Source organism: Schistocerca gregaria, chromosome X (genome assembly GCF_023897955.1).
Source record: "Schistocerca gregaria isolate iqSchGreg1 chromosome X, iqSchGreg1.2, whole genome shotgun sequence".
NCBI classification, from domain to species: domain Eukaryota; kingdom Metazoa; phylum Arthropoda; class Insecta; order Orthoptera; family Acrididae; genus Schistocerca; species Schistocerca gregaria.
Genome location: NC_064931.1, coordinates 201887118 through 201903605, shown reverse-complemented (window position 1 = coordinate 201903605; position 16488 = coordinate 201887118). Strand labels below are relative to the sequence as shown.

The following is a 16488-nucleotide window of genomic DNA, read 5'->3' as shown; positions in this document are numbered from 1 at the left end:
CATTATTCAACATGGTGGCGTTGCTCTCGGGGTTCCTCCGGGCCATAATTCGTAGGTAGCGCTCAACCACTGCAGTAGTAGCCCTTGGGCGGCTTGACCGAGGCATGTCATCGGCATTCCTCTCTCTGTATTTCCTCCATGTCCGAACAATATCGCTTTTTGGTTCACTCCGAAACGCTTGGACAATTCCGTTATTGAGAGCCCTTCCTGGCACAAAGCAACAATGCGGACGCGATCGAACCGCGGTATCGATCGTCTACGCATGGTTGAACTACAGACAACAGGAGCCGTGTTCCTGTTTCTGGTGGAATGACGAACTGATCGGCTGTCGGACCCCTCCGACTATAGGCGCTGCTCATGCATGGTTGTTTACGTCTTTGGGCGAGCATAGTGACGTCTCAACAGTCGAAGGGGCCGTCTCTGTGATACAATATCCACAGTCAACATCTATCTTCAGGAGTTTCGGGAACAGGGGTGAAGCAAAACTTTTTTTTTGTGTGTGGTAACATTTCTTCACGGTAACATCGTTGAAGCTTGTGAACTACCCTGCTAACGTGTGGCAATTTAAAGCTTTTGAATCCGTCCGGGAGGTGTCTTTGGATTCACCACAAACACCTCACTACACATCGTAATTTATGTATCCGGATTCAAGGACTGTGTCGACACACACTTTCAACCTCACGAATTTATTCTGTCTACAATTCGACATGAACGACGGGAAGTAGAAACACTCATGTTTCTTCCTTACGAATGTTCTTCACCCAGAAGATGGCAACTTCGAGTAACGAGGGGGGGGGGGAGAGAGAGAGAGAGAGAGAGAGAGAGAGAGAGAGAGAGAGAGAGAGAGAGAGAGAGAGAGAGAGAACACACGAAATCCCACAAGCTATCAACCTTTGTGGACAATATGAATACACTTAAGAAATATATCAGACTGAAATTAAGAAGCGACCAGGAGCAGTTGATGTGCCAGTCTGCCTCGTAAAGAAGCCTGGAATATACAAGGAACAGTTACACTACTGAGCCCGTGAAGTGAGTGGGATGATTAGCAACAGTGTCAAGGAGACGAAACAACCAACATCCCTAAATTAGGAACCGATGAACAATAAGCACCCCCCCCCCCTCTCTCTCTCTCTCTCTCTCTCTCTCTCTCTCTCTCTCTCTCTCTCTCTCTCTCTCTCCCGTGATTAGCAAATTCCCGTTACAAAGTCGCGCTGGGTAGCCGCGCATCTAAGGCACCTTGTCACGGTCCGCGCGACTGCCCCCGTCGGAGGTTCCAGTCCTCCCTCGGGCATGGCTGTATGTGTTGTCCTTACGTAAGTTCGTTTAAGTTAGATTAAGTAGTGCGTAAGCTCAGGGACAGATGATCTCAGCAGGTTGGTCCCATAAGACCCTACCACAAATTACAATTTTCCCGTTACAAACTTCTAGGGCTTGTAGGGAGGAGTAGACAATATTTTCGACAGGAACGTACACTACAGTTTCCGTTCTACGACGGTTTCAATCCAGATGTTTAACTCATATACTTCTGCTTTAGAAATTGAATTAGGCGTGAAGCAGTATAATCATCACGTAAAAATTTCAAAGGAAACACAACGAAATATCCATTTGTAAGTACATTTAAATATTACCTGTTTTCATTATTCCAAAACAAGAAAGGACCCAGCATACTGCACGCACAGAGCACTACTGATGCTTTACAACAGCACGTCGATGTGCCGACCACCAACATTGTTACAGACATTGTATCTACGAATCATGTTGTGGGAGTACACAATCTGCACCCACCTGGTCTCTCGAACTTCCAATGCAGCTGACTTAACTCGTGCCAGCGTGTCTTCCTATGTCTCTAGAGGAGTCTTGTAAATTAAACTTTGCATACATCACGTGACAGTCTGACGTAGTACACGTCATCCTGTCTAGCCTATTGCTCAAATGGCTCTACGCACTATGGGACATAACATCTGAGGTCATCAGTCCCCTAAACTTAGAAACTACTTAAACCTAACTAACATAAGGACATCACACACAAACATCCCCGAGGCAGGAGTCGAACCTGCGACCGCAGCAGGCGCGCGGTTCCGGACTGAAGCGCCTAGAACCGCACGGCCACGACCGTCGGCTACCTTATTGCGTATCAGGACAAGCAACTCTGAGACTCTTTCCCTGAGCAGATGGGCGCGTTATATACAGGGATTCCTATTCAAAATAAACTAATGGCCATTAAAATTGCTACACCAAGAAGAAATGCAGATGATAAGCGGGTATTCATTGGACAAATATATTATACTAGAACTGACATGTGATTACATTTTCACGCAATTTGGGTGCATAGATCCTGAGAAATCAGAACCCATAACAACCACCTCTGGCCGTAATAACGGCCTTGATACGCCTGGGCAATGTGTCGAAAACAGCTTGAATGGCGTGTACAGGTACAGTTGCCCATGCAGCTTCAACACGATACCACAGTTCATCAAGAGTAGTGACTGGCGTCTTGTGACGAGCCAGTTGCTCGGCCACCTTTGACCAGACGTTTTCAGTTGGTGACAGATCTGGAGAATGTGCTGGCCAGGGCAGCAGTCGAACATTTTCTGTATCCAGAGAGGGCCGTACAGGACTACAACATGCGATCGTGCATTATCATGCTGAAATGTAGGGTTTTGCAGGGATCGAATGAAGGGCAGAGGAACGGGTGGTAACACATCAGAAATTTAACGTCCACTGTTCAAAGTGCCGTCAATGCGAACATGAGGTGACCGAGACGTGTAACCAATGGCACCCCATACCATCACGCCGGGTGATACGGAAGTATGGCGATGACGATTACAAGTTTGCAATGTCCGTTCACCGCGATGTCGCCAAACACGGATGCCCCCATCATGATGCTGTAAACAGGACCTAGATTCATCCGAAAAAAATGACGTTTAGCCATTCGTGCACCCAGGTTCGTCGTTGAGTACACCATCGCAGGCGCTCCTGTGTGATGCAGCTTCAAGAGTAACCGCACCCATGATCTCCGAGCTGACAGACCATGCTGCTGGAAACGTCGTCGAACTGTTCGTGCAGATGGTTGCTGCCTTGCAAACGTCCCCATCAGTTGACTCAGGGATCGAGACGTGGCTGCACGATCCGTTACAGCCATGCGGATAAGATGCCTGACATCTCGACTGCTAGTGGTACGAGGCCGTTGGGATCCAGCACGAAGTTCCGTATTACCCTCCTGAACCCACCGATTCCATATTCTGCTAGCAGTCATTGGATCTCGGCCAACGCGAGCAGCAATGTCGCGATACGATAAACCGCAATCGCGATAGGCTACAATCCAACCTTTATCGAAGTCGGTAAAGTGATGGTACGCATTTCTCCTCCTTACACGAGGCATCGCAACAACGCTTCACCAGGCAACGCCGGTCAACTGCAGTTTGTGTATGAGAAATCGGTTGGGAACTTCCTTCATGTCAGCATGTTGTAGGTGTCGCCACCGGCGCCAACCTTGTGTTAATGTTCTGAAAAACTAATCATTTGCGTATCACATCTTCCTGTCGGTTAAATTTCGCGTCTGTAGCACATCATCTTCGTGGCGTAGCAATTTTAATGGCCAGTAGTGTATTATGTACTCACTGCATTCTACAAGTCCTAGAAGTTATAATGGGAATTTCCGAACATCCTATAGTGAAACATGAAAGCCCTGTTGCACTGTACAGTAGTCACCACACATAAAAATATGAACAAGTAAATCGAGTTGGTGTAGCACACTGTCACCAATACTAGATGCGTGGAAGAGCGCTAATGCACTTTCGCGAAGTAGCAGGAGATTGAGGGAGCTGCGAAAAACCCGGCGGAAGCATATTGGGGTGGCGAGGCGGGCGCGGGCGGAGTAGGAGCAGCGGTAAGATAAATCGATTTGCCGTCCCCAGAGTGTCACACGGCGCCCCTGACCCGCTGGCACAACATCCTCTCCCTTCGCGCGTGCTGACAACACGAGGCTCCAGCGACAGGAAACTGCCGCCAGGGCAGAGAACACAGTTACTGCGTCTCTGCTCTGGGGGCAGCCGCCGAACGGTTTGGGGCCGAGATTTCGTCATGCACCCCGATCGTTTTTCTCTTTTCTGTGCCAACGTTGGAAGGCAAGAGGCGAGGACCACAAATGCAATTCTGCTCGAGGCAAAATTTCCTAAACTTTCCTCTCACAGCTACTCTGCGAGTAATACACTGTTCCTTATTAAAATTACAGCACTAGGAATAATAGCAAATGACGAAATGTTACGTCATGTACGTGTAGAATAGAGTAGGAAGACTTATTACAGACATAGCAGAAAACCTTGTTACTGCAAGGGTCACAATATACAGGGGGTTACAAAAAGGTACGGCCAAACTTTCAGGAAACATTCCTCACACACAAAGAAACAAAGTATGTTATGTGGACATGTGTCCGTAAACGCTTACTTTCTATGTTAGAGCTCATTTTATTACTTCTCTCCAAATCACAATCATGGAATGGAAACACAGCAACCGAACGTACCAGTGTCACTTCAAACACTGTTACAGTAAATGTTCAAAATGTCCTCCGTTAGCGAGGATACACGCATCCACCGCCCGTCGCATGGAATCCCTGATGCGCTGATGCAGCCCTGGAGAATGGGGTTTTGTATCACAGCCCACCACAATACGACCACGAAGAGTCTCTACATTTGGTACCGGGGTTGCATAGACAAGAGCTTTCAAATGCCCCCATAAATGAAAGTCAAGAGGGTTGAGGTCAGGAGAGCGAGGTGGTCATGGAATTGTTCCGCCTCTACCAATCCATCGGTCACCGAATCTGTTGTTGAGAAGCGTACGAACACTTCGACTGAAATGTGCAGGAGCTCCATCTTGCATGAACCACATGTTGTGTCGTACTTGTAAAGGCACATGTTCTAGCAGCACAGGTAGAGTATCCCGTATGAAATCATGGCGGTGAATCGTGGAAGTACAGTACATACTGACGAAACTAAAATTAGCTCTAACATGGAAAGTAAGCGTTTCCGGACACATGTCCACATAACATATTTTCTTTATATGTGTGTGAGTAACGTTTCCTGAAAGTTTGGCCGCAGCTTTTTGTAACACCCTGTATGGCATGGAGGAAGGCATGAGTACCATTCTAGATGATACGCATACAGACGTATATCTCGTTAAGGATAATACGAATGCAGTTATCCTGTTAGTAAGGTAGATTTCGCGCGTTGCGTGGCAGTGGGTGAATGTAGTAGGCAAATATCCGCGAAATGTGGAGCAACAAATATTCTCAGGTAGAGCTAAATAACATACGACTTAAGAACTTTACCGCATATGTGAAAATATTTTTGTTGTTTCTTTCACGGTGCAATGTAGTGGTGATAGAGTCTTCAACGTGTTTCATCCATACTGCGGAGGTAAAGTGGGTGACTGTGGTTAGCAGATATTTCAATATAATGTGCGATGTGGAACACTTAGTTCTCTTAGAAAAAGATGTATTTTTATCACTTTTGAACTTTACTCTATTTGTGAATATACTCGCTTATACAATCCATACCCTGTTCCATCCACACTGGCATTAATATTACGTTACGCAAACATATTTAGCGAGGGTAACACCACAGGGCCAATGCTCGTTTAGTAGTATTGTCTTAACATAATTGTATTTAAATGCAGCTGGAAAGGAATAGAAATTCCTTTATTTCATCAGGCATTTACTTTTCACTGCATATGAGACCGTGTGAAGATAGTTTTATGAGTCATCATCTACTCTGGAAACGAAATTGTTTAAGGAGAAATTACCCACGAAGAATTATACAAAACAAGAATATGCGAAGTGATTCACAAAAACACGCTGAATTATGAAAAGAATTATACTCATGAAGAATAAGCGAAATGTTGTCCGAAATCATTCTGTGCATCCTTCGATTTTTCATTTGTTATTTACAAATATTTTCATCTTTTGAGTCTATCCATTTTTTTTGCTTCGCGCATTATAGTATGCTTGCGCGGTTTCGTCATACAGGCTTAAATCATGACGTGGAAAATCACACTCACGAGTTTTTAATCTCTCAGCGTGTCTTCGTCGATCAGGCTTTACTGACTATCAACACACACACACACACACACACACACACACACACACACACACACAAACGCGCGCGAGCGCGCCTGTATGTGTGTGTGTACCGCGCAAGCATACTATAATGCTGGACGAATGGAACGGCATTTTCGCATGTAAGATAAAGTTCCTAAGGGTCTACCTGCCACCAGAACTACGAAAGGGTGGCAGTGGTTGGTCACGGAGGAAAGTCTGTCAGTATGTACACACATAAGCATTTTCTATATAAATATAGATTATGTGGAGGAAGATGGGAAGATGGGAAGATTAGTGTTGAACGTCCCGTCGACAACAAGGTCATTAGAGACGCAACACAAGCTCGGATTAGGAAAGGACAGAGGAAGAAAGCGGACGTGCCCTTTCGAGGGAGCCATACCAGGATTTGCCTGAAGCGATTTAAGGAAATCACAGAAAACCTACATCAGGATGGCCGGACGCAGGTTCGAACCGTACAGAATGTGCTCCGTAGTATTTGCTTTGTTAGTATTGTTACTGTCATGGCTTCACGTTAGGCACCGGTTCTTGTACGACTATGTACGGTTTGAAACACAATCATCTGCGCGCATTACAGTTGCAGGCACTCAACATGGGTCTGGACGAGATGAGCTAGGCTTTACAAGTAAAGCTGCTTGATCAGATCAACAGCAATAGTGATGGAGTTCTTCGCGAGTATCGACGCATTAAATCGCGGCGTCTCACACAGACGGCAAATCTCGCGTGTGCAAAGCGAGGTGAAGAGAGAGAGTTTGCACTACGCATCGGTCCAGCTCGGCTTAATTTCCCTCATAGCAGCTTGCATGGTGAAGCAGCTGTGGTGCGCTGCCGAATGCGTTGATAGACGACTTATTCGACACTTAAATCGATAGGCGCAAGATAGTTACTAGAATACTGGAAAAACTTGCTCTAAAAAAAAAAGCCATGATTTCCCGAAGTTCATTTAAATATGTGAACTTGTTTTTTGTTAATTGTAACAATAAAGCCAAATGTTAATTCGCGATAATAACGTGCGTGAGAAAATTTCTATTGAAAGACACTACAGCAAATTGCATTTAGGAAAGTATAGTGAAATCGTATGGGACGCCATAAAGGAAAAATTAAGGAATTTGCAAATTCTTGGGAAGAGGATTTTTGTATCCAAAAGTAAGGTTCGTATCAGTACTTCAGCATATTTATTTTTGTTAAAGGTCCTGCGAAACGAAATTAAATTTGTTTGCATTTCTCTCAAATGTGTATTCGTTTTTGTTTGTATTATTCCCTAACACAATCTTTGTTCTCTGATTTAGGGCGACGAATATGAAGGGTGCTGCGAAAGGATTCTCAGAGCTAGTTGTAAAGTTCTTCTGCGTTTCGCAAGAGTTGGGTGGCCGTTTATGAAAGATCGATGAAGAGAGACCATTTTGATGGACGTAGTAGAGACAACGAACCCCGCATTAGCTCCAGCATACAGCAGAATACCATTTTCCAGTATAACAGTATCTCGACGAGTAAGTGACATTTCTGTTTATTTTCACAAAAATTGGCAGCCATACTGAAAACCTCCTAGCGTACTCCATCGCACTCTAGCCCGCGGATATTAGCAACACGGCTCAGTTTGCCTTTTTTTCCTCTTTCTTGACGGCGTGGACGACAACCTGCAAGTGACGGAAGAGCTCCTGGATATGGGGCAGATTTTTAGAAGCGGTCGAAATGGCGGCTGAAGGTATAAAACTCACTTGGGAAAAGCTCTTTTCCGTAACCACAATGTGTGGTAAAGTAAAAGTGTTTATTCACCTACTTCGGAAAAAGCTTAACATGCGGAATTTTCCTTCAGTTTGTTTTACTGACCAAACGGCCCTTTGTGTAAAAGTTATCGGTCTTCAAGACGTGATGAACATAGCGTATATCATGAACTATACTCGGTCTCACGGGCTCTTAAGTTGAAAGAATTTTTTTATTTCATTTTACGCGACATGTTGACTGGAATACTCTCTTTCAAATTCTGAAGGTGGCAGGGGTAAAATACAGGGAGCGAAAGGCTATTTTCAATTTGTACAGAAGCCAAATGGCAGTTGTAAGAGTCGAGGGACATGAAAGGGAAGCAGTGGTTGGGAAGGGAGTGAGACAGAGCTGTAGTCTAATCCCGATGTTATTCAATCTGTATATTGAGCAAGCAGTGAAGGACACAAAAGAAAAATTCGGAGTAGGTATTAAAGTCCATGGAGAAGAAATAAAAACTTTGAGGTTCGCCGATGACATCGTAATTCTGTCAGAGACAGCAAAGGACTTGGAAGAGCAGTTGAACGGAATGGATAGTGTCTTGAAAGGAGGATATAAAATGACCATCAACAAAAGCAAAACGAGGATAATGGAATGTAGTCGAATAAAGTCGGGTGATGCTGAGGGAATTAGATTAGGAAGTGAGACACTTAAAGTAGTAAAGGAGTTTTGCTATTTCGGGAGCAAAATAACTGATGATGGTCGAAGTAGAGAGGATATAAAATGTAGACTGGCAATGGCAAGGAAAGCGTTTCTGAAGAAGAGAAGTTTGTTAACATCGAATATCGATTTAAGTGTCAGGAAGTCATTTCTGAAAGTATTTGTATGGAGTGTAGCCATGTATGGAAGTGAATCATGGACGATAAATAGTTTGGACAAGAAGAGAATAGAAGCTTTCGAAATGTGGTGCTACAGAAGAATGCTGAAGATTAGATGGGTAGATCACATAACTAATGAGGAGGTATTGAATCGGATTGGGGAGAAGTTTGTGGCACAACTTGACCAGAAGAAGGGATCGGTTGGTAGGACATGTTCTGAGGCATCAAGGGATCACCAATTTAGTATTGGAGGGCAGCGTAGAGGGTAAAAATCGTAGAGGGAGATCAAGAGATGAATACACTAAGCAGATTCAGAAGGATGTAGGCTGCAGTAGGTACTGGGAGATGAAGAAGCTTGCACAGGATAGAGTAGCATGGAGAGCTGCATCAAACCAGTTTCAGGACTGAAGACCACCACCACCACCACCACCACCACCACCACCACCACCACCACCACCACCACCAACAACAACAACAACAACAACGACATTTAGATATCCCTTACCATGCTGAGGTACGCTGGTTGAGTACAGAAAAAATGATTTCCCGAGGTTTTCGACGACGCCACGCCGTGGCTCGTTTTTGGGGGACAAAGGAATGGTTAGCTGGTTTACGATTTTTAGGAGATGTTAGGGCTTTACTAAATGATTTTAGTGTGAAACTCCAAAAAGAAAATTTCATCAACATTAAGGTCGGCAAAACAAAAGCTTTCCAGCGTCAGCTTCAGCTCTTCAAAAACAACCTTTCAAAGGAAAGTACGCAACACAAAAAGCTAGGTAATCGATATATAAATTTTACTATTAACGAGGCATCCAGATTTCTAAAAGCCCTTTATTCATAACGGTACTACGGCTTTGTTCGACAGCATCTGTGCGGAAATGAGCGCGCTTTGAAAAATACTTTGAGGGGCTACGATATATTGAAAATGATTTTAGCGACTGAAACCAGGCGATGTACCGAAATGTCTCTAATAGCGAAATAAACTCGAGATTTTAGATGTACAAGTTGACGTTAGATTAAAAACTAGAGTCCATAGCACCTGTTTATTAAAATACATCGCCTTTTACTACTCCAAACCAACGTAATACATTACTTTTAGTTATTAACAACTTTTTTTTTTAACAGGAAATCAACTTCCAGCCAACACTTGATGCGTTTGTGAAGCCCTTTCCGACAGCAACTGGAAGTGCGCCTCCCTATTTACATTAGGAACTAATCGATTTGCAAACCAATGATTACCGAAAGGATTTATTTTATAACAAACGTCTGGTCGAATTCTACTACAATTTGACGAAGGAAGAATTTCCTGAGCTACAGAGAGACGTACGTGAGTATGTGAAAGATTTGTTTCCCAAGGAAACATATGTGAAGTTTTGGAGAAAGTCGAGATTGACGGAGTGAGCGAGGCAAGCGTATGGGAGGGGCAGGCAGAGGGAATGCGCTACTGCGCGAAGTCGAGGAGTGGTGGTCAACATAGCATAGCCAAGTCGTCTTCTACCCTCTACATTGAGCGATACGGTGGTGCAAACGCCCTGAGAGGCCCTGCATTGAAACAATACGAACAGGTTATCTTTCACTACCGGGGCTGCAGCACAACGTTCAGAAGTTTGAGTTAACTGGCGATTTGGGAATTGCTGCTGGGAGAGTTCAACTGCCAATTCCACCACGAATTGAAGTTCCTATTGTCATGGCTGAAAATGCTGGACGCAATATGGAAACTTAAAGCAGTGCACGAGCTGTGTCACGACAGCTGAACAATCCATGGTCCACTGTTCGAAAAGTGCTGCAAACAATTGTGAAATAGTGTCTCCAGGACCGTTCCAGGATACAGATGGTCACCATGATTATAACCTGGAACGTACACCTGATTCGAAACCACCAAATGGTACCCTCTCATGTGGATGTCCTTACAAATGTTCCCAGAAAGTTTCATTGGCCTATCACTTTTGTCCCATGGGGACACTGTCAAGCAGCTGTAGTTTGATTATAACCACCATCTATGACGAAAGTACTGATAAACTGTTTACCAAGCTAATTATATCAGACGCTGATTTACAGACGCTATTCATGTAGAATAACCGATATTTGATGCGTCTACCAATATCAATTCAGGTCTGACATACAAACACGACAACAAAAATCTGTTTCTGAAATTCGATTTTCGTCTTCCGCAGTAAGTGTACCCACGGACGCGACATCACTCTCCACATTATGAACAATAACTGTGGTCCGTCAGTATTACTTGTGACTGTGGATAAACTTTCCGTTGTTTAAATGAACCACGTAAGACACGGACACTAAATACCTCCTATTTACGAATTTCGTCACCATAAAATGGCTCTGAGCACTATAGGACTTCACAGTCGAGGTGATCAGTCCCCTAGAACTTAGAACTACTTAAACCTAACCAACCTAAGGACATCACACACATCCATGCCCCAGGCAGGATTCTAACCTGCGCGGTTCCAGACTTGAAGCGCCTAGAACCTCGGCCGTGGTCTTTTTGAAAGACGAAAGAATCATCGTGGAATATATAGTCCTACAACTCTGCTGCATTAATTTAGTTTGTGAGAAGGAGAAAGAGACAAGAGTATCCTCATCTAGCGGAAAATCACCTACCTTGACAGAAAACTGTTGATCTAATGACGACGGAGAATGCAAACGTGAAGACAACAGCTTCCGATACACCAGCGTCTTCCGGTTTAATACCATAATGCTACCTTAATGAAAAACCTACGATACGCATCAAACTTTTCCGATACACCATTTACTCTAAGAAGTTAGTTTGCTGCAATCAAATAAGAACGTAATTTGATAAGATGCAACTTATAAAATCTTCGTATAAAATGACAAAGCTAATGAACAGAAGACTATACTGCACTGTAACAGAGGAAATGAAATTAACACTGCTTCAAATAAATTTCTATTGTCTACGTGAACGGAAACAATTTTGCAAGGGGGAGAGAGAGAGAGAGAGAGAGAGAGAGAGAGAGAGAGAGAGAGAGAGAGAGAGAGAGAGAGAGAGAGAGAGAGAGAAGATATGGGGGGGGGGGGGGGTACGTATAATGTGGGATGGAATTAATTAAACGTTGTTAACAGCATGAAGAAGCTGTTGCGCAATACCCCTCTTTCACGCAGTTAATGAACTGGTGTAATTCTGCCTCGTTCAGACTCCTTAATTGGGAAACCTGAGAGTCTTAACAGCATCGTACCTTCGTCAAGACTGGCTCTATAAAACAGAACTACAGAATTCTTTTATACGACACTTCCCAAAATGAGGATGATGATGCTGTACAAGTAAACGGCGATAAAGAGTGTTTTCTAAAACACAGCACTTTAAAAGACATACGATTAGAGTGTCACCATGTACCATCCAAATGACTTAAGTATGAGCACAAACAATCGCGTTTATCTGTGGGTAGGTCATACAGCAGCTGCGTACTGAATCAACTTCACGTTATAGCTTAAATTACGTCTTCCTCATTCAACTATTTTCGAAGTAGGTAGCGAGTCATAAATATCGTAACAAAAAGAACGTAGTGGACGTCGATGGATTGATACTACGCGCACACTAGTCTAACTAAAGCTATCGTCATCAAATATTAATATTTTGAGTGGGTATCAAACAATACGGAATTGTACACACAAAACGGCGTCGCCAAGTTACGGCAAAGTGATGATTTCATGTCCGTACAAAACACCGGTGAGACCTCTTGGACAGTTATCCAGTGCAAACACACATGTCTAAACACATGAACAGAACACTACTTCTTAAAAATCATTTTATCAGAAGGTGGAACAGCAGGCATTTCGCTTTAATATAAAAAAAAACTATCACTCGGTACAGACGTTTCTCACGAACTATGAAAATATTTTCTTTGGATAGAATATTCCATAAAGCACACACCACTAACTTTACGTCTCTATTTGGATAGCAATGCCTTAAATGAATAATGTGATGGGAATAACGTGAAACGAATTATTTGAAACGAGCAACAGTCAGGGCAAATAAATGTTCAAACAACTCTAGCTGTAAAACATGCAACGTAGAATGTGAGCGGAAAGCTTGCCAAAATGGCAGGTTTAATTTCAAGAGTCTAACGACCGACACGGAGAGTAATTAATTATCAGCATTCTATAACATGTAATACACGCCCCATTTTATCCACGGTGTATGCCAACGATATCTATACAGACGAAACCCACGAAATTACTGCACCGTCAAACTTTTCAGACTATTTATCCACAATACATTTTACATCCTCTTCTGTTTCATAGGGTGGTATGCGAAGAGCTGAACCAAAAGAAACAATCAGTGCGTGCTGAATACTCCTAATACTTGCATTAAGGGAAATACATGTGTTTCTGGAAATGCGCCACGTCATATACCATTATTTCATAAAATTTCGGCGTGATCAAACTGAAATCACGTCAACAAATTTGTACACTTCACAAATTCACATAGGTTTAAACGGAAGCTAGATGACCGTTCGTTCTAACCTTCACAAAATCTATTTCCAGAGAAATAAACACAAAAATTACAACTGCGCTTATGCTGACATGTCTTTCCCTCCCCGATGGTAATGATACTGGTATTGAATTATTGTACTCATATCCATGAAGCGAATAAGTGTATTCATATCTATGAAGCAACGAGAAGTGCCGAACTGTAGTTTCGATGGCGTTTTTAACCGCGTTTCGTTAAGTATTGTTAAAATTCGGTAACAGCCTAGAGTGAAGGACTTCACGGGTAAAAATCAATTTCCTTAGAGATCATCATTAATGAACTGCTACTGAAACGATAAATGTTTAACTGTAACTTTGTATCTAACCAAGAAGACACTATATCATGTTTTCGGCAGTTAAGACGATCCAACGAACGTACCAGCGATCACGACAAAACTGTTTGTCTTGTAGCCCGTGTGTCACCATACCTGCACACCTTGCATTTCATACGCGACTCACCCCTACGTAATTCAAAATCACAAAGGCCGTTTATCTTCACTGTGAAATAATACAACAGCCAAGATGTTTCAGATTTCTAACAATAGCTAATGAGCCTGGTAGGACCAACGGGATTATTGCTACGAGTTGAGTTTTCTACTCTAACAGCATTCAAGGCGCAAGTAAAAAAAGTAACTGAAATAAATCCGCATGTATGCAGCGCTGATAATACTTTAATTTTTGTAGTTTTGCTTACGTCACTATCTTCCTTTTTCATTTAACTCTACGAAGAAGAACCTCTTAAAATTAAATTTTTAAACTTAAATCTCCTATTACCAACTTTCACCGTAAAGGCGCGCCTGGATGAACATTTTCTGGTAGGCTGAACGCTTACAAAACATTGTCCCAAACGTGCTGTTTCCGGAAAGTAGAAATCGAACATGGCAGCCAAGGGCATAAAAATTACAACAACGCATTTATTTCGCTAAATATAGTATTTTACAACTCGATAGCAACTCGTCCTCCAAAATCGTTAACACGTGATTATACTGTAATAGAGTTGCCGCTTCGCACACGTTCTTATTTGGGGAGACACTTTATGAATGTAATCTATCGTTGACGTTCATCAGCACATATCCGTATTACCGCGTCTTACCTTGCAGAGTGGTTGCACGAGGAAGAACTGAAAATACAGAAAAATAGCAAATAAAACAGTGGAACAAGAGGGTGCGAGTGCTGTCTCTGTGAGGCAATCCCTGTGTTTGACGCTGCTGCTGTTATGATTCATAGTGCCGTTGTCACATGGTAGCCCGAAAGACTTCTGGTACCCAAACCAACTTGATCTACAGGTACAAACCGAGGCCGTTTAACATCAATCTCTCGCCATATACGTCGCGAAACCTCTGTACTAAAAATAAACTTGCAGCCTTGTACTGCAGGGCACGGCACGCTACACACAGCAAGGCTTTTGCATGCCGCGTTATACAAACTGTAATTCAGAATTTGTAACATCTTGTGTGCCTATCAAGGCAGACGCAAGTTGAGCCACTGAAATCCTGTTCCTTCGAGGGAATATGTATATGAAAATGGTGATCAAATTACCTTTTATTCTTTGCATTATTAACGAAAAAAGTGCCTTGTGAACTTTGCAGGCGCAAGTATATCTGTTCCAAGCGGTTGTAACTAGGTCTTCGCCTCAAGTTGGGGAAATCCACAAACCGAAACTCTGGCAGATCAATTCTCTCTGAAGGCAGCATGAATTACCATCTTGTCAATTCCCTGAGTACTGAAAATTTTGAAGGTGAGTATGTTCCTACATAATCATTCTGAAAATGAGAATTTCGCTCTACTGATAAGAATAGAAAAATGTTAACTATTTCGCACCATGTTCGTACGAACCACACTAATATCATAGCTAAGCAGCTAAACATGCAGGTTAAAGTCAAGTTAAACTATGGATGTTCCTTTGAACTGCACATTGCTCTTATCACGGAATTATACACCAACGGTATTAGCTACAATTCCCTACATTATCTGCAATTCTGATGCCATTTAACGGAATTTCCGTGGCATCTACAGGCAACACGAAAAATAACACACAGCTCGTCGGCCCGACAAAGACATGTCAAAATTACAGAAATATTTTCGCCATTTATTTACATATTGGACAATAACTTAAGTGCCAACCCGATCTGCGGATTCGTTTTGTTTGTAAGTCTCTAAAAAATAGCCGTGTGTGTTTCACACAAATGGAGATACTGTAACACCGTAGTCATAAAATTCACTGTTTTAGGTGATTTATCGCAAAAGTTGTGGACAGTCTGTACTGGAATACAAAATTGTCTAAAATAAATAGTAATATTTGTCAAGTGATTATCAATCCCTTTTTTTTTCCAAAACTACTTAAGTCTTCGTGATCACCTGGATGGAAAAGTACTTGAGGATCCTGGGTTCAATAGCATAAAAAATAACTTATCAGAGCTGATGCAAAGAAGGTGATGTATGCATTTCCACACATTACATTATAACTTAAATTTGTCCTTTTTATCTTAAGTGGTATGTCCTGTTTACAAAACATTCTTTAAACGTTTACTGAAGTCTGTCTGAAGTACAGATGCGATATTGGGAAGATTTTTCGAAATCCACGCACGCTGATTACTAGAAAAAAAGAGTCCTAATCCACCAAGAGATGAAGCGCTGACCTCCCTACACATGTCGTCGCGCAAGTCAGTTTCGTTTTGCGAACGTTTCGTTCAGAAGTGAAAAATTTTGTCAGATCATAAAAATTAACAGCATTCAAATATAAACTTACGTTTTTATACGGTTTACACTATAGGAGTGAAGCACATGTTTCGTTACGACATTATTTGGTGTGATGACGAATTTATTCTTTCAGAGACGAATTTCCGAGCTCTATTACAATACGGAGTAACCGTCGAAACATCTGATGGGCAAATATAATAAGAATTGGCGACACGGAAGTTAAAATTTAGTGCGACAGATTTAACAAAAAATTACTCCTAAAACCTAATTATAGGAACTGTTCTCACCTATGGCAGGCGCACTACTGAACCACGTGCACAGTCATCAGCAAAAAAATAACCGGAAAGTAACGACTCCTATGTGCGGAATATACGAAGAGTATTGACAAGCAACGAACAAGCTGTCATTGAAATGCGGATCTCATAGGAGCACGCCCCTGGCATCAAACACTACTTGAATTGTGCGGTACTTACAGACACATCGTCTCTGTTGTACATCGTCGCGAGATGAAAACTTAATGAAAGTCGCACAAGGTAGCGCACGCGTCGCTCTCACGAGCTGTCTTGCCAAGCGAGGCGCTGAATTTCATGT

General features: G+C 42.7%; 1 protein-coding gene across 4 annotated transcripts in view; it reads right to left on the bottom strand.

Moving 5' to 3' along the window:
- Positions 1 to 16488, bottom strand: part of LOC126297575 (ribosomal protein S6 kinase 2 beta) — a 547735-nt gene that overhangs the window by 420120 nt on the left and 111127 nt on the right. The window contains exon 1 of one of the 4 annotated variants that reach the window (XM_049988540.1): positions 16371 to 16422. The exons of the other annotated variants lie outside the window; for them this stretch is intronic. Within the exon in view, the coding sequence (XP_049844497.1) occupies positions 16371 to 16394 (24 nt within the window). The 5' untranslated portion in view covers positions 16395 to 16422. Of the gene's footprint in view, positions 1 to 16370; positions 16423 to 16488 lie in introns of those variants that run through there. 4 annotated transcript variants of the gene reach the window in all.